At 41.1% G+C, this 16516-nt stretch overlaps 2 protein-coding genes across 6 annotated transcripts; both read left to right on the top strand.

Moving 5' to 3' along the window:
- The first annotated feature begins 297 nt into the window (after positions 1–297).
- On the top strand, positions 298–10063 carry gab3 (GRB2 associated binding protein 3). 5 transcript variants are annotated; one of them, XM_022745931.1, is made up of 10 exons: positions 298–428; positions 2477–2777; positions 5592–5748; positions 5838–6295; positions 6457–6506; positions 6803–7049; positions 7316–7406; positions 8280–8352; positions 8999–9118; positions 9563–10063. In XM_022745931.1, the coding sequence occupies exons 1-10, from the start codon at positions 357–359 to the stop codon at positions 9677–9679; spliced, it is 1686 nt and encodes a 561-aa protein (XP_022601652.1). In that variant the 5' UTR covers positions 298–356; the 3' UTR covers positions 9680–10063. The 5 variants fall into 5 exon arrangements, with proteins under 5 accessions (XP_022601652.1, XP_022601653.1, XP_022601650.1 ...); XM_022745932.1 differs by having other exon boundaries at positions 6800–7049; positions 9566–10063; XM_022745929.1 differs by having other exon boundaries at positions 6800–7049.
- Positions 10064–10756: 693 nt separating this feature from the next.
- Positions 10757–16332, top strand: LOC111222348 (APC membrane recruitment protein 1-like). The gene is made up of 2 exons (XM_022746054.1): positions 10757–11113; positions 11634–16332. The coding sequence occupies exon 2, from the start codon at positions 11741–11743 to the stop codon at positions 14837–14839; it is 3099 nt and encodes a 1032-aa protein (XP_022601775.1). The 5' UTR covers positions 10757–11113; positions 11634–11740; the 3' UTR covers positions 14840–16332.
- Positions 16333–16516: the final 184 nt, after the last annotated feature.

Below are 16516 nucleotides of genomic sequence, written 5' to 3'. Positions count from 1 at the left end.
CAATGCAACTCAAACCTGTCAAACCTCATGATTTGTTTTGTCTTCCCTACAGCCCAACATCCACTTGCCCCGAGCACTTGAGAAAATAAACATTATTCTCTCTTTCTCTCTCCCCTCCTCTGTCTCTCTATGTCAGTGTGATCAGTTTCTTGACTTCCTCCTTTGGAGTGGCTGGGCTGAATACCAGAACACAGGATATGCTTCGCAGTGCTCTCAGTTTCACAGCAGCAGCAGCAGCAGCAGCAGCAGCAGCAGCAGCAGCAGCAGCAGCAGCAGCAGCAGCAGCAGCAGCAGCAGCAGCAGCAGCAGCAGCAGCAGCAGCAGCCGCCGTGAGGACGACACGCTCTGCAGTCAAGATGAGTGCTGGGGATGTGGTCTGCACCGGCTGGCTCATCAAATCCCCCCCGGAGAAGAAACTGAAGAGATTTGTGAGTAGGACACACTGGACACTTGTTTATGTCCTCTGTAGGAATGCCAGGTTGTGCTCTGTGTGTGTGTGTGTGTGTGTGTGTGTGTGTGTGTGTGTGTGTGTGTGTGTGTGTTATGATGTGGAATGAGGACTTGGAAACATACTGGAGGCTTATCTGCTTTTGTTAAACTGAGCTGTAATTCAGTCTCCTTTGTATTGTCTTCCTCATTTCTATAAGCCACCTCACTGTTGTGTTGTTGTGTTGTTGTGGAGATACTTCAGAGTTCAAACAACAACCTCCAGTATTATGATAAGAACAACATGTCACACGCTGCAGTACTAAGTATATATACATAACTGCTTACATGGACATATAGAGGCTTCAGTGTTTTGTGGTTGTTGGGGTCATGTGATAATGTTGGCCACTCACTGTGCTGTGTGTGTGTGTGTGTGTGTGTGTGTGTGTGTGTGTGTGTGTGTGTGTGTGTGATGACCGTGTATATTGTGAAACATGGAAAGCAGTGTCAGCAGCAGTCAGACTCTTCAGACTTCAGCGACAAGCAGAAATAGTCCAGCTCTGTGACGGCTGTTTGCACTTCCCCTGTGAACAGAGGCGGAGGAGGGCATTTATCAACAGCAGTGCAGGGAGGAGAGTGGATCAAGGTGTCAGTGTGCTGATGGGGGTTTGGGGCGGGAAATAGAAAGTTATTTTAGCATGCCATGCAAATGTTGTTGATGACAGAGAACAAAGTAAATACATTTTTTTCAGACTGTTGTGAGGACAGGTTCACTATCTGCCTGATTATTCAAATGTCAGGTACAGACGATTATGGAAATGTCCATAATGGCTATGTATGATGTCATCGGAAGAACATGAAGATCCTCGCTTAGTCACCACACCTGCTGTATAGGTGATGGTTGGGTTGCTGACTTTAGCTCTAGCTCCTTAGTTTACCTTTCTTTTCACTTCATCCTCTCAGCCTTGGAACAACCTGTTGTCTCATTTTGTGCCAACATTACATCTCCATTCACTGCCATGACAAATGTGTCTAACGCTCATCTGCTGTGTCCCATCCACTGCCTAGGGTGGTGAGGTTGGCCCTTACTCACTATTGTTTGTAGTCTTTTATCAAGATTTACATTTACATTTGAATGAATGAATGATTGAATGAATGTTCACCATCTCCTGAGGAAGACCATGAGATAAAGAAGGTGAAACCTTCTGACTTGCTCTGTATTTACTTGTGTTCTATTTTTCTGAAAGATCAGAACAAAAAAGACTTCATATAACATTACATTATGTACATTATGAGTGTTTGATTAGCATCGCGTGTTTATACAACAACATATTTTAAGAGGACACATCTTCCAGATTCAAAACATCTATCAAATTTCCATCTAGTTTCGGTTTCCTCTTAACCTTGTTTTTGGCAGTAAGTGTGTGTGTCTAACCATTTCCTGGTGTGAACACATAAATTACCAACTGACTTGTGCAGGAGCAGATCACCTCCCATGTTATGCTTTTAGTTTTCACAGCACACAAAGCAGGATCCACCCATACCATGTACACAAAACCACAAAACAGCTTTACACTCATCGTCACCGTAACCAATTCTTTTTAATCATTACTATTTTTAATAATAACATTTAACCCCTTCATGACTAGCACCCTCTGCAGCGAGGGCTCAGGTAGATCTTTGGAGCTAGAAACGACAGTGTTTAGTTTTCAGGAGGTTGTCAGTATGAAGCAGTGACCGTGTTGTATAAATACCTCTTTCGTTCGTGTTCGACATTTTCTGTTAAATACAGTGAACTTCCTCTTCTCTGTACTTCTGGGAAACTAGAGCTGAGGTTCCGCTTACTGACCATATCAAGACTTCAAGTTTAAAGTTGCTAGGTTAGCTGTTGTGAGCAGGAGCTGTGATCTAATTCTCATGACTGGTCATGACTAATTGTAGTCATGGGGGGAGGCATTACTGTTGAATCATGAAGCTCTGTGTTGAAAAGGAATAATATGATAGTGTAAGTTAAGACTCCATGATACACTGTTTGTGTCTTTCTCTTCAGGCGTGGAGGAAACGCTGGTTTGTGCTTCGCAGAGGTCGGATGAGCGGTAATCCTGACGTGCTGGAGTACTACCAAAGCAAGAACTCCAAGAAGCCAATCCGCACCATCGACCTGAGAGAGTGTGAGGTCGAAATGCTCAACGGACAACTCAGGATAAAGAGAGACTTCCATGGGAAGCACCTCTTTGTGGTGAAGACCTCATCTCGCATTTTTTACCTGGTGGCCAAGACTGAGGAGGAGATGAACAGCTGGATCAGTAGCATCAGTCAGATATGTCAGTTTGGGAGCCTGGAGGATGCAGGTAAATACACAGAGCATATACCTGTATATACCTACCTGTATGTACCTGTATATACCTGTCCCATTGAAAATCAGAGTGTTACTGTTGATTCACTCCACTGGTCCAGAAGAAGTTGGTGTCACTTGTCTCCACACAGGAAGTTGCGGAGTGAAAGTCAAACCTTGAATTTAGGTCAAAACAGACTGTTCCTTTTGTGCTGTGTGGTTTTGGTAAAACAACAGACTAGACCAGTTTCAAACATGCACAAGGTCTTTGCTGATCACTAACTCACATGATTTTTCAATATTGAAGTACAATTCTCCTATATCTTGTGAAAACAGGGAGCAACTGGGGGAAAGTTGGGGCTGTCAACGTCCAGAGCTTTAACTGAAACCAGTTTCAGACAACAGTTATACAATAATGCACAAACTAGCTTGAACATTTCCATGGTGTGCCAGGTTTGAGTCATTTCAAGGAAGTGGTAGAGTGATGAACATGTTTTTATTTTTTATTTCAATATAGACAGAAAAATGTGCAGATGAAATACAACAGACAGAGAGACAAAAAAATATATACATTTTAAATATTTTGAAGGTTAAGTGTCTCACAACATATTAACATGATTATATGGTGAACATGTGCAATGTTTAGTTGAACTAGACATGAATATTTACCTTTTATCTCTCTGTATTTAATGGCTTCAACAGCCTTAAGAGAAGAAAAATACTGAAAACATAAAGGAACAGTCACTGAGTTTAGGAGCCCACAGCTTTAAATTTTCATTAGTTAAATGTCTTTGACCTAATAAACCTGGTTTAACCTGGTCAAAGGGCATTAAATGCTGTTTGAGTTGTCATTCTCTTCCATACTCAAACTGTTAAAACTAAATCCTGAAGCCAGTTTTCTATTACAAATCAGTTTTTTTTTCACACTTTCCAATTTGATCAAATCACCGTGTTTGCAACCAAAAAGCCAAAGCTATTTTCAGTTTAATAGTTCTCAGTCTCACTGACTTAGACAATAGTGAGTCTTTCTGAACTTATTCCTACTCATTTGGTGGAAGTGATTTCCCAGAATCCTGTTCCCATTGTGGCGGGTCTGAGAATTGACATAAAGCTGGACTGGGTCAGTAGTTTATATGAACTGAGACTGTGGCTCTGAAATGACGTGTATCTCAGCTGCTTTATCCCTTTACAACAAAACTCAATAATAATTTTATAAAATTTTCATGTGATATTGTTAAAAGAGTTGAAAAAATAAACAAACTCAGAATCACAGGATCTATTTTAGGATCAAAATGTAATGAGCCCCTCTTTAAAGCTGCAGGGAATTCTCTCTGAATTGAACCATTTCCCAAAATAAAATTCAAGGTAGTGAAAATAGACATGTGATACACCACAACTCCCTTCACTTCTGGGGAATGCCATGTTTTTATGGTTAATCCCAGTTTTTTTTAATCTGAAAACACCAGAGGGGAAATCCAGATTTGAAGAAGTAAATTTAATCAATCTGAATAATATTCGTTGAAGTAGCAGATTTCCTGACCATCAGATGAAAAAAACATACAACAGTTTGTTGTGTTGCCTTCAGGTCGGTCAAACAGGCTGATACATTTCTGTGTAACTGAGCTCTTAAACACAGTCACACATCTTCACACTGTGGTTATACATTTGATAAAAATCATATCTGCTGCTCTTTATACCGCAGCAACAACAACCATGAGTAAATACAGCATTATAGTATAAATATGTTTTAACTCCTCTGGACTGTAAATGAATAAAGATGATATATAAATTGTATATATATAAAAGGTGACCTCATATGTTGGATTATAGAATCTGCTTGAAGATGTTTCCTACAGTTTGTGTCATGCAGTTTAATGTTGCAACTGGAGATAACAGCAGATCAACGGAGCACTGAGGTCACCCTCAAATGAACAGATAAATAATGAGATTTTATTGCTTCCGTGAACGTACACTGGGGATGAATTAGATACCATCTTCTGTGGGTTAATTTTTCTTTGTATAACATTAAAGTTTTCATTTAATGCCTTTAATTGGCAATAAAAGCCCCTGTATTCTTGTGTTTTATATCCCTATATTTACATTTATTTTGCACAGTTTTTTCTCAGGGTAACGCTGCTTTGACCTTTGCACAAAACATCACTGTGTTTATGCATCTGAGGCAAAAGCAAAGACTTTCTGTTAGAACATTATCATCTGTGTGAAGGAGATAGAGCAACGGCAGACAGCTGCTGATATGCTGCCCTGCATGTTACCATAAATCACATGCTAAATTGTATTCCTCACACTGAAGTGATGTCGCTTTAATCTAGAGCTTTCAGACACCAGATTCCACCTGGATCTGAAAAGAGCTGTGTGACAGGGCATCTCAGAAACTCTGTCAGGGAATATAAAAGGTTGTTCTGCAGCCACAAGAGAACACAAGAATCTGTTAAGGAGAGCAAATGTTTCATGAGAACATGCAAAGACTTTTTCTCCCTCGTGGCTCTGAAGCCTTGACTCAGTGGCCTTGGGTGAAATGGAATGAAACAAATTTCTGAACGTGGGCCAACCTGAGAGAAAGATGGAGACTATATAAACAAAAGAGGGAACAGGGCTCGTGTGTCTACTTTCAACCTGCCTGTATAAAATACCCTTCCTCTTTTCAAATTCACCTGCTCCATTTACAGCACATTCTGAGAACAGGCCTGGAGAAACCTGCCTGTGTGCTTGTGTTTGGTTTGTGTGCCAGTGTTTGACGGCAGTTTTCTTATCTTACTCTGGGTGGTTTTAATATTTCTGATGTTCACTGCCCTTCTCCCCTCCTCTACAGAGAGCTCAGAAGAAGGCTTTCCTCACACCCCCACCTCCCTGCAGAGATCACCTGACAGCTCTGACCGAGTGTCTGTATCAAGCCAACCAGACTCCAGTCATCCCCTGGACTACCTCTTTCTGTCACAGTGTGAGACAGGGACTGCAAGCACTAGTAGGTACGTATAGTCAGTAAAACCCTCCACACAGGATGAAATGATGGCAAGTTCATGTCTGACAAATGTTTCCATTCTTTCTGTATCTGTAGACATGACAGCTTTTCAAACTCTGAGATCTCTCTGGAGCAGAAGTCCTCAGACGATGCGGTCAAGGACATTGTCCCCTCACCTCTGTACACCGATTCCTCTCCATCCCTCTCTCACGCAAGCCCCAGCCCTTCTCTGTTCCCCCATGGAAAGCTGACTAACCCTCCTTTCAGCGCCCCATGCACCTCCATGGCTCTACCGTCATCCTCTTCCTCTCCTCTACGTCACTCTGCCACAAGTGTCTTCCAGTTTGACAAACCATATTCTTCTGCATCGTTTGAGGCGACGAACGACAGACAAACACCTCCTCCGCTGCCACCCAAGCCAAATCACCTGTCAGAGCAGCTCAGTGATGAGGGGGCTCACAAGCAGAGGGCGATGAGTGTACGCCATTTCTCAAGTCACGCTGCACTCTTTCCCCGGAGGACGTCTTTGTCGAGCCTGGACCATTTCAGAATGGGTGAATCAACAGAAACACATCCTCACAGTTCAGAAGCGAAGCCATCCAACACAGTGAAACATGATCCTGGTGCTGTTATGATAGGGAAGCATACGGATTCATGTCTTCTGCCTCTGAAAGTAAACTGTTGTAATAATATACCTTGTTTTTGTTCTTTTTAGGAGATGCTGAAAGCAGGTTGATGAGGAACAGAAGGCAGAGTCTCAATTTGGTAAGAAAATAATCAACAGCAGAAAAACCCCAAAACAAAAAATAAATAAAAGACACAAAAGTGTATTGATTTCCTCATCTAAGACTTGGCAAGAAAGTGCATTTCCCAAAACGTCATACTATTCCTTTAAAGCCACTGTAGGATCAAAAATGTACACCTTAACCACCCCTAGTGGTAGTCTTATTTTTATAATAAAAAAAAAAACTCATGTCATTAAACTGAATAAATGCTCCAGTTGGACCAAAATGACATCATCGTGCACTTGTTTGATCTCGTGACCCTTTGTCTTTCAGCAGCCTTGTTTAAATACCACACAGGTTCAAAGTTACCAGGATGAGTCATATGTCCCTATGGCTTCTCCCTCTGCCTCTGTTTCCACGTTTGAATGTGATGGTTACATCCCCATGAGCCCCAGGACTTTCTCTTTCCTCAACCCACACTGTAATGTAGAACCCTCCACGTCGCTCAGCTCACTGATGTGTCAGTCTGGAGATCTCGCGCCACCTCCAGTTCACCGGCACCTGAAGCCTCGCTTGAGGAGGGGTAAGTCATGACATGCCTGAGCTTTTACTTTGTGTAGGGGGTCTCAAATATGTTTTGGAGTGTGGGGTATTTGGCAAGCTTTAAACTGGCTCTATAAATGTTCAATTGAAAATGGTGATGATTTTGATCACATGCTGATTTATAGGAAACATCAGACACACTGACCTTTTTCCTCACAATGATCTTTACCCTGTTTGGAAACTGACCTTTCTGTGGCACATGGAATTATAACCGATCTAATGACTGTGTCCTTCCTCTGTTCACAGCTCGACCTCCGCCTCTAGACTTGAGAGGCCTTTCTACCATCACAGAGTGTCCCACTCATCTTCCTCTGAGCAGAGCAATGGCCGAATCATGGTGAGATTCACAAGTCCTCCAATCCATACGAGCATGTCGGTCGTTTGTGCCTTCCCTCATGAACGACCCAGAGGGCTGTTTCGTAATATAGCGCTCCTACTGGCGAGGAGCAAGCTTCTGATGCGATCCATGGGAGTGTCTCCTCAAATATCGCCCCTACGACTGCATGACTAACTGGACTCGGTTGTCATGGTTACCATAATAAACAAAGCAACTTTTCCGAGAGCGGCGTACCGAATGTTGCCGTGGTTACTGTAATAATACGCTAATGGCTTGGTTAGGTTTAGGCACAAAAACTACTTGGTTTGGGTAAGGAAAAGATCCTGATTTGGGTTACGATAAGTACTTCCTCAACATCAGACGACCTTTGTTGTCATGGTTAAAATAATAACAACGAACGGCCATGGATAATAGAAACAATATAAGCTACTGGTTATGGGAGTCGAACACCAATGTTCTGTGTCAATTTCTGTGTTTTGTTAATCCACCCACTCCAACACCCTCATAACGCGGACTTCGTCGCTCTTTATACTACGTCACCGCACTTTTCCTTTTACTCCTGTCTTAATTACTACGACCATTAGATGTCGCCTAACAACAAAACGTAACTGTGGGTCATAATAAGCTTCAGTTTTTCTACAGATCATTCCCTAATACCTGTGTTTTGTTTGAGGGACTACCTTTTCTTATAACAAGATCTCATTTATTCTCAGATTTAATATTTATATTGTGTCAAATTAAAGATCATCGACTTTGGTCATAAACAAGTATATTTTCTCAGCTCAAGGAAAATGTCCTGTTTCTCAGTTTCTGTAAAACCTCAGTTGTTCACTAATCTGATGTTGATTCTTCCTGTTTTTTGTGTAATTGCAGCTTTTCAGTGAATTGTTTACTTCTTGAGAGAAAACTTGACAATGGGTACATTCCAAGAGATGAAGACACAATGGTAACATTTCTATTCACAGTACTGCAAACACACTTCACACAATACATAGGTAGTGTACAGACAGACAGCTTTAAGTACGGTGTCACCTCTTTGTCTATTAATGAAGTCAATTCAACCAGGTTTTTTCTGTGTTTCACTCAATGCATCAGAAACATATTGTACGATACAACCTGATGTGGCTTTCATGGCATAAAGAGAATCTGGATTTCATTTTCTCTCTCCTAGACGTTACTGATAATAAATCATCAAAGGAAGCTGCTATGGTGATAATGTACTTTCACTGTGTAGCTTATCAAGTCATGCAGCTCGTATGAACACATGGATCGTTTACTCTTCACCTACAACTGGCCTTCAAAAAATAAAAAACAATCAATGGAACTTAAATGGCACTTTCCGCACCATATCTAAAGTCACACTGAGGACCTTCCTGGCTGTGAGCACTTGTAACAGTGTGAATAATATAATAGCATTTCTCTGCAGTGAAGTTTGAAGAAAACCATATCAGTCCTGTGTTGTTGAGCTGGGCTCTCCTGAAGTCATTTCCTGTTTTCTCAGCTCAATTTGAAAATGATGTCCATGATCAGACACTGTCAGCATTGTAACAGCTAAAATGTCATATTAATGATCTGTTTTCTGTGTCTGACAGGAGTCAAGGCAACAGTTCCATCACACCTCTGATGGAGTGGTTCAACCCTGGGCGAAAAAATCAAACCTTGATTATTTGTCCCTGGATTTCAACTCTGCATCCCCCTCTCCTGTGCAGAAGGTTTGTTACCATCAAATGAATGACAGACATGGACTGTGTTTTGCTCCATTGTACAAATGGAGCCTCTGTAGACACTAACCAACTCACACCATCTAAACAGTACAAGCTTCAGATGTTGAAGAGCGATAAATGACCCTTTGACATTGTAAAAGGAATTGTCTTGTAACTGACCTCAGCTCAGCCACACTTAGCAGAGCTACACCATTACAATCACTACTTACTTTTAGCTCCACTGACCCTTTTCATTACCTTTCAAATGATCAGATCAATGCTAAGAACTTGTCCTGTATAAATTGCACGCTATGTACATGTGATATCATGTTGAAGCAGCTTATGCAAGAATGCTATTGTTACTGAAGAATTGAATGTTGTACATTACATCACTTACAATGAGAAATGCATGATCCACAATTTGTAAAGCAAGATCTCTCCCTGTTTGTCTAGAAGCCTTTTCTGTCTGATGAGCACAAAGTGGATTACGTTCAGGTGGATGAGAAGAAGACTCAGGCACTACAAAACACCAAAATGGAGTGGACAGATGTGCGGCAGTCAAAGGCATAAATGAAAAATACATCAGGAACACTTGGTTTCAAGAAGATCAGCAATAACACCAGCAAAGAGGACATTAATGAAGAGGACCAAAAACATTTCAAAAGCACTTTGAAAAACAGCATTGACATTAAAATGTACAAGAGTAAATAATAAGCAGTTAGAGACTTGTTATAGAGGAAACACAAAGTTTCACTGTAAAACTAAGTTAAGCCTCAGTAGATCTGTAAATACTGCCTGATCATGCACTCATTTTTACTGTAGCATAAGGTTTGACCAAATTTTGAAAAGAGCATCACATTGCCTCATTGTAAAGGAATCTTGCTGTAAATGTATGTATTATAATTGTAAATTTAAAGAAGAAAAATATTTTAATGATAAAAAGTTTTTAAAATCTTTCTCTCCCTCATTATGTATCATGAACCAAAATGATCCATCTTTAACTTCCTCCTCCTAAAACCCTCAGATCTGGTTTGAGTTTCATAAAAGACATAAAATGATTATTTCTCAAAACGCAGCATTCTTCAAGCATTAGCAAGAATATCTGTTTGCAGTGTGTGTGTTTTATTGAAATAATAATCCATTGAACATTCAAAGCTTTGAGAACAGCAAATGTTTATGTCTGAGTCCAAATAATTAACAAAATAAGTAAAGGATTTTATTTAAAGTGTGATTAAGTCCTCACTACAGTTAACGCATACTTACACATACTTGCCATGGATTGTTCTTTAGCTTCTTACTAGTCACCATTTATGCATTTTGAATATTTAAATAAGACTCCATTGACACTAAATGCTGTCTGTGAGAGCACTGAACAGCACTCTGCACTACACTCAAGTCTTAAGAAAGGAAAAACAAAATACAAATGGCAATCACACCAAATAATAATAACAATAACAATAATGATCATAATCATAATAACAATACAGCAAAAAAAATACAGCAACTTAAAACCATTTACAATACTCATGTTTTTGAAATGTAATATTTGTGAATAAAAGAAAAATCCTATTATAATCGTTCGGAATGATGGTTATGTTATAAAACATGTCACACACATGTTGCGTCACTAGTGTGCGCCGAGAGGAGAGTCCCTAAGGGGTATACCTGTGTGTGGAGATGAAGTCAGCGTCCAGCATTGAAACGCTGGGCTTTTTGTCTGGATGTGTGGCTGAAGTAGACTCGTGAATCCAGAGGTGTGCTGCTGTTCACTGTCACACTCACATCACAGCCACTAACTGCACGACCCACACCGGAGAGAAGCAGGGACGTTGTTAGCAAGCACCGCAGCTAGCTAACAAATGAGCCCGTGTCTGGTCTGAGCTGCTCCGGGGCCGAGTCGACCACAAGTCGAGGTTAGTTAGGACCAGAAGCTCTGTGCTGAGAGGAAGCTTTGGCTTCAGGTGGAGAAATCAACTTCGTGAAGCAAGATCGTGGCTGTATTTGGTAAGTTTGTTTACTGTGTGACTGTTAGCTAACCAGGCAGTGCCAGCTTGTGCTAATGTGGCTTTTAGTTTGTTTCTAGATGAAACAGGTCTCAGTCTGTGACGGTTGTCTACGTGGACCATAGTTAATGTTAGCTGCCTGCTTCCATAAGACTTTCATTTCAGAGCAGCACAGCAGAAGCATAGTGACAGACAGGTTAACACTGTGAGGAAATACTTGTCTTTATGCTTCTCTTGAATACATTCAAGTTACATATACACTCTCTTTGTAGATCCCCACAAAACAACAAAAAACATTTATGACATAAAAGACACATAAGTTCATGAGGATGTGTGTACAGTAGGTGCTAAGACAAAATTTTCTGTCACAACACCTCAGAGGATGGCAAAAGTAAAATAGGTTATTTTGCGCATTAGAAAAACCAACCTCTATTAGAAATAAAGTAAAATTCTGCAATTTATTTCCATTATATCAATATGGCCATTGATCACTGATGTTGATCTCAACTTTTTCAATACAGGGCTCACATCGGATGGAGGACAAATTCACTGCCATCATCAAACCAGCTGATTTTGAACATTCAGCTACTATGCCCTCTGCTGAACTGCGTTCATAAGTGTAGCAGCCATGGCTTCTCTCAAGGTAGACGAGCTACCTGGAGACACCAAGGATTTAGCTACAGTCTCTGGACAGGTCTCCCGCTGTGGCCCCGATGACATCATGGAAGAGATTCAGTCGGACGCACTGAATGCCACGGTGAAACCTCAAAAATCTGGGAAATTTAGGAGGACTGCCCTGACATTTTTTGGAGTTCGTAAAAGCATCTGTATTTTACCAAGTTTTTTTAGTGGAAGGAGTAAAAATCAGAACAAGTGGTCCTCTAAGAAAGGAATCCCCAAGAGCAGAACACACGATGGGCTGAGTAAGGTTAGTCATGATGACAGTCTGAGAGGTAAATACACCTCAGCTGGAGACTCTGAATACCACAGCCAGAGGGACTGTTCTGGAGAGCTCCGCAGTCACTGCCACAATGAATGTAGTCACCCCACTGCTGACCAGAAATCATTGACACTCGGCCGGCAGAAAAAGGGTTTGAGGAGTCTGTTTCACAGTTTTAAGCATCACAGAAACCATAGAAATTTTGGATTGGATAAAACTGAGATGATTGCAATGTCAACCCCTCACTGCAACAAGGAGGTGCCTGTTGTCCAGGACAACACCAAGCTGTATGTCACAGAGTGCCTGGGATCTGAACCTGATGTGCCTGATTTTGCAGATGTTCTATGTGATATTTCCATTGGTCCTGAATGTAGTGATGTTGATGCTACGGCATTAGAGAAGAGTGTGGGGCAAAAAAGCCCAAGGTCTGAGCTTGATGATCAGATGTGTGATGATCACATGGAGGAAATGAATTTGATGGCTGTAGTTTCCAGTGATAATGAGGAGACTCCTCGAGGACACAGCAAGCCTTGCCTCAAACTTCAGATGACATCTGAGCCTGAATTGAAGTCTGAAACAGCTGCTGGTTCTGCGGATCAGCTAAACCTGATTTTTGGAGACGTTGCATCATTGAAGAGCTTTGATTCGCTCACTGGCTGTGGGGACATTATTGCAGATCAAGAAGATGACAGCATCACAGAGAGCACAGTCTCTGGAGAAAGGAGCAGAAATGGAGGAAAGAGGGCCTCTTGTTATCTCACTTATCAGGGCGGCGGTGAAGAAATGGCCTCACCTGAAAATCTGGACGAAGAGTGTCTTCAAGATATCTGGGGAAATGATGCTTCAGAAGAAATCTGCTGCACTTGCAACCAAGACCACACAGATATGACTGCTGAGCTGACGAGCTCTCACAATATGGACTTATTGAACAGTAACAGTGTACAGCAAGCCAGTGGCATGGACACCTCTTCCATTGCTGATGTGTTAACTCCTCAAAGTGAGCATCAAGAATCCGTTCCCAACAGTGATGAGGGCTACTATGACTCAACAACCCCGGGGCCAGATGAAGGGCAGGAAAAAAGTGACAGACTGAGGACAGAGAGATTACCCAGGGACAGTTACAGCGGTGATGCTCTCTACGAACTTTTTGCACCTGATGAGAGTCTCATCAGTCCACATTATGAAAATAAATCTAAACTGCCTGGGTCAAAACAGTGCGAGTATTTAAGTGATCCAGTTGATGTGACAGATTCTGCCTTTGTGCCAGAAATGAATCGATTGCAAATAAGTGCTGAACTGTATGAGGTTCACGATTTTCTAGAGAACAGTAAATCCCCGGAGCTGGCTCAAAATGTGTTTGTTCGGCAAGAAATCGGCTTGAATAAAAACTGTAATTTGAATTCAAAACCGCAAGCAACAGGCAACAAGAGTAATGTAGAGCCGGATGTGTTTGATGAAAAGGGAAATATGCCTCCTTCTACAGAAAAAAGAACAAAATCCATTGATGCTGACTGTGAGAAAAGGCATAGCAGCGTGTCATTCGGAAGCACATCTGACCCCAATTTTGAAACTTTTTGTGAACCCAAAGAGCAACATATTGAGGAAAACAAGCCTGTGGCTTTACCGTACAGAAATATCAATTCTCAGTCTCCAGACTGTAACAATGATATGGATGATGGGCAAACTGTGTGTTTCTCACAAGCACTTGTGGACTACACAAAACATTCGCAGATGCTGAGTAACTTGCACAACAGTGTGGATGATTTGGAGTCAAACTCTGCCTTCACTCCAAATATGGAGGCCTTACCTACTATAGTCACATTTGATGTAGTGGATATGCATAATGAGGGTGAATATGACGAGCAGATTCACATGGAACTAGAGGAGGACATTTCATCGCCCTATCAGGAATTTGAAGAGAGCTACCTACAGAAGGATGCATTTGCTGAACTTGACTATCAAATGTTAGACCTGTACGAACAGAACCTGATCAGTAACACATGGGCAATAGCTAGTCTCCCACGGCACCTTGGCCTTACAAGAGTCAGCCAGTCCATGTCTAATCCATTGTCTCTAGACAGGAGAAGTAGGTCTCTAGACACAGAGAGCCTCGAGTTGAAGATGCCTGACACATACAGAGAGGAAAGAGCTACTATGGTTTCTTGTTCTCAAACTGAAAAGGACTCTGAAAGAGACTCACCATATTACAAAAAGAATGTACTCATGTCTGCATCGGACATTAAAGACAGTAGTAGCATTATGGCCTTATCATGGCAAACAAGGTCAGAAATGGCTTTAAGCCTTCCCCTGGCAGATGGGGAAATCACTGAAAAAGTACAAAGTGTGAGTCAAGCCCAAGTGAAACACAAAATATTTTCTACTTCATCCGGCGGTGAATTTTCTGAAGGTAAATCACAACGTCTCTGCTCTGATGTGTCAGACAGAGTGTCCTGTGATTTAATGTCTCAGAGTGCAGAACTCTACAAGAGACAGTGTCACCTTCCTTTACAATCAGACTCTCGTTTACCTCATAGCACCTTTGTTTATCCTGGAATGGTGGAGGAGGTATTGGATGATATTGACGATGATGTTTTTTGTAAAGCTGCCACTGATTTGCGGCCCTACAACCAGTGTGATCAAAGCAGACCAGCGGCTAACAGGGAGGGAACATCTCATACTGGGAGTCCTTTAAACACAGGTGTGAAGGATGAAATGGCCGTCCTCAGTGAAACAAGAACGCCCAGGGAGGTAGCCTGCAACAAACACCCCGAGATAACCTTTAATTGAAAGGCTATTAGTCATGCAGTTGGCTTTAAGATCACATGTATATGTGCCAATGAGTGCTTTTATGTTCCACCCAAAGGAGTAACTGTTGCTTCATTTTTACTTGCACAACTGATTCCTTTGAGAAGTAGCAGTAAACTGTGATAGACAGGACACTAATGAAAACGTGAAGTTGGTGCATCATGCTGCGTCATCTACAACAATGTCTTATTGGGAAGTGGAAAGGGATTTTCTGCATTTGCACAGTAACAGTTGCTTGTCTCTCACTGATCACATACTGTCAATTCACTGAAGGTATTTAAGGGAGTAAATGTTTGATTTGCATTTGAATTGCTCACAGATTCATCTCATTAAGCTGTTGAATATTACTAGAATGTGTTTATTCATATGTAGCCTCAGTATCCAGGTCTCAATAGTAATGCCACACTTAGATTATTATTAGCCTGGTTTCCATAGCACAGCTGAACAGTGCTAGCCAAACTTGCTTACTTTGCCAGTTGCCTCTGAACACATGTATGCTCATGCTTTAAGTGCCAGCTTATGTCTGTGTTTACTGCTTTTTCACAGCCTCTGTTTGCTCCAGTAAGGTTAATGTGAGCCTGTCATGATGGAGGTTTCTACCTGTTTTCTTGGTTTACCTAATTTCAGACCAGATTGGGTTTAGGAAGCAAAATGACGACGAGTATCTCAGAGGGGAGTATCTCACCATAGAAAACATGTCTCTTTATCTTCATGGGTTATATTTGAAATGAATTAAGCTAAATTAATCTTTAACAGGAAATGTCCAGATGGGCTGTTGTTTCATTTACATACTGTAGACAGCTGTGCAAGGCAAGGCCACTTTATTTGTGTTGCACATTTTACGTACAGTTCCTCTGGGTATGAAAGTGCTTTACATGAGACATATAGGAAACAGTCAGAGTGAAATATCTACAAAATGGTAAATCAAAACAAATCAAAGAAAAAAAAAACTAATAGTTATCATTTGTTTCTCACCAGACAGTTTGGCCTCTCTGTAGTTGCTGTTTTTCTTTGGTCCTATTTTCCAGCAGTTGAGTGACCTGTGAAGTGCAGAATTCTTACTGATGATGCACTCCATTATTGTGTTACTGTACCTTAATGAAAAATCTGTTTGATTTAGTTTTGGAGTTGAAATGATATGTTAAAAAAGATAAACTGGTATCATTTTCTTGTGAATTTAATGTTTGATTGGTCAGAGGTTAAAGTGTCAGATCATGTAGTTTTTTATGGCGTAATATTGAACAAATGTCAAAACATGTATTTATATTATCAGCTATTTGTATACTGTAACATTGTATTTAGAATGGTTATTACAAATTGGCAATATTGATTTGTTTAAGTTTTCTTATTTTAATTTTCCATTTTTTTTAATTGTCTGAAAGTTAATCCATGTTATACTACAGGAGTCATCAGTCTGTTACAGTCTATCAGAGTAGAACACTGCCTTACACTAAAATAAACATGACAAGACATCATCTCTTTCTTGTTCCATTTTCTTTCATTGTGCCTGTTCTGGCTGATTGGGGAGCTGAAGTTTCTCCCAGCATCAATGGGGGCCTAAGGCAGGAAACCATGACAGATTAGTGGTCACATTTACACTGGCACTTTGGAGCACTTCAGAGTTTCCTGTTCACCTGAACACCTGTGGAGAACGTGGAC

Source organism: Seriola dumerili, unplaced genomic scaffold (assembly GCF_002260705.1).
Source record: "Seriola dumerili isolate Sdu_G_001 unplaced genomic scaffold, Sdu_1.0 BDQW01000091.1, whole genome shotgun sequence".
Lineage (NCBI taxonomy): Eukaryota > Metazoa > Chordata > Actinopteri > Carangiformes > Carangidae > Seriola > Seriola dumerili.
The sequence above is the reverse complement of the archived record's forward strand: the minus strand, read 5'-3'. Positions and strand labels throughout refer to the sequence as shown.

Bases quoted from the DNA above. Each gene is read 5' to 3' on its own strand.
- gab3 (XM_022745929.1), top strand. From the start codon at position 357: ATGAGTGCTGGGGATGTGGTCTGCACCGGCTGGCTCATCAAATCCCCC. The intron at 6,507-6,799 runs GTAAGAAAATAA...TTTGTCTTTCAG, and splicing joins GAAGGCAGAGTCTCAATTTG to CAGCCTTGTTTAAATACCAC. The intron at 8,353-8,998 runs GTAACATTTCTA...TGTGTCTGACAG, and splicing joins CAAGAGATGAAGACACAATG to GAGTCAAGGCAACAGTTCCA.
- LOC111222348 (XM_022746054.1), top strand. From the start codon at position 11,741: ATGGCTTCTCTCAAGGTAGACGAGCTACCTGGAGACACCAAGGATTTA.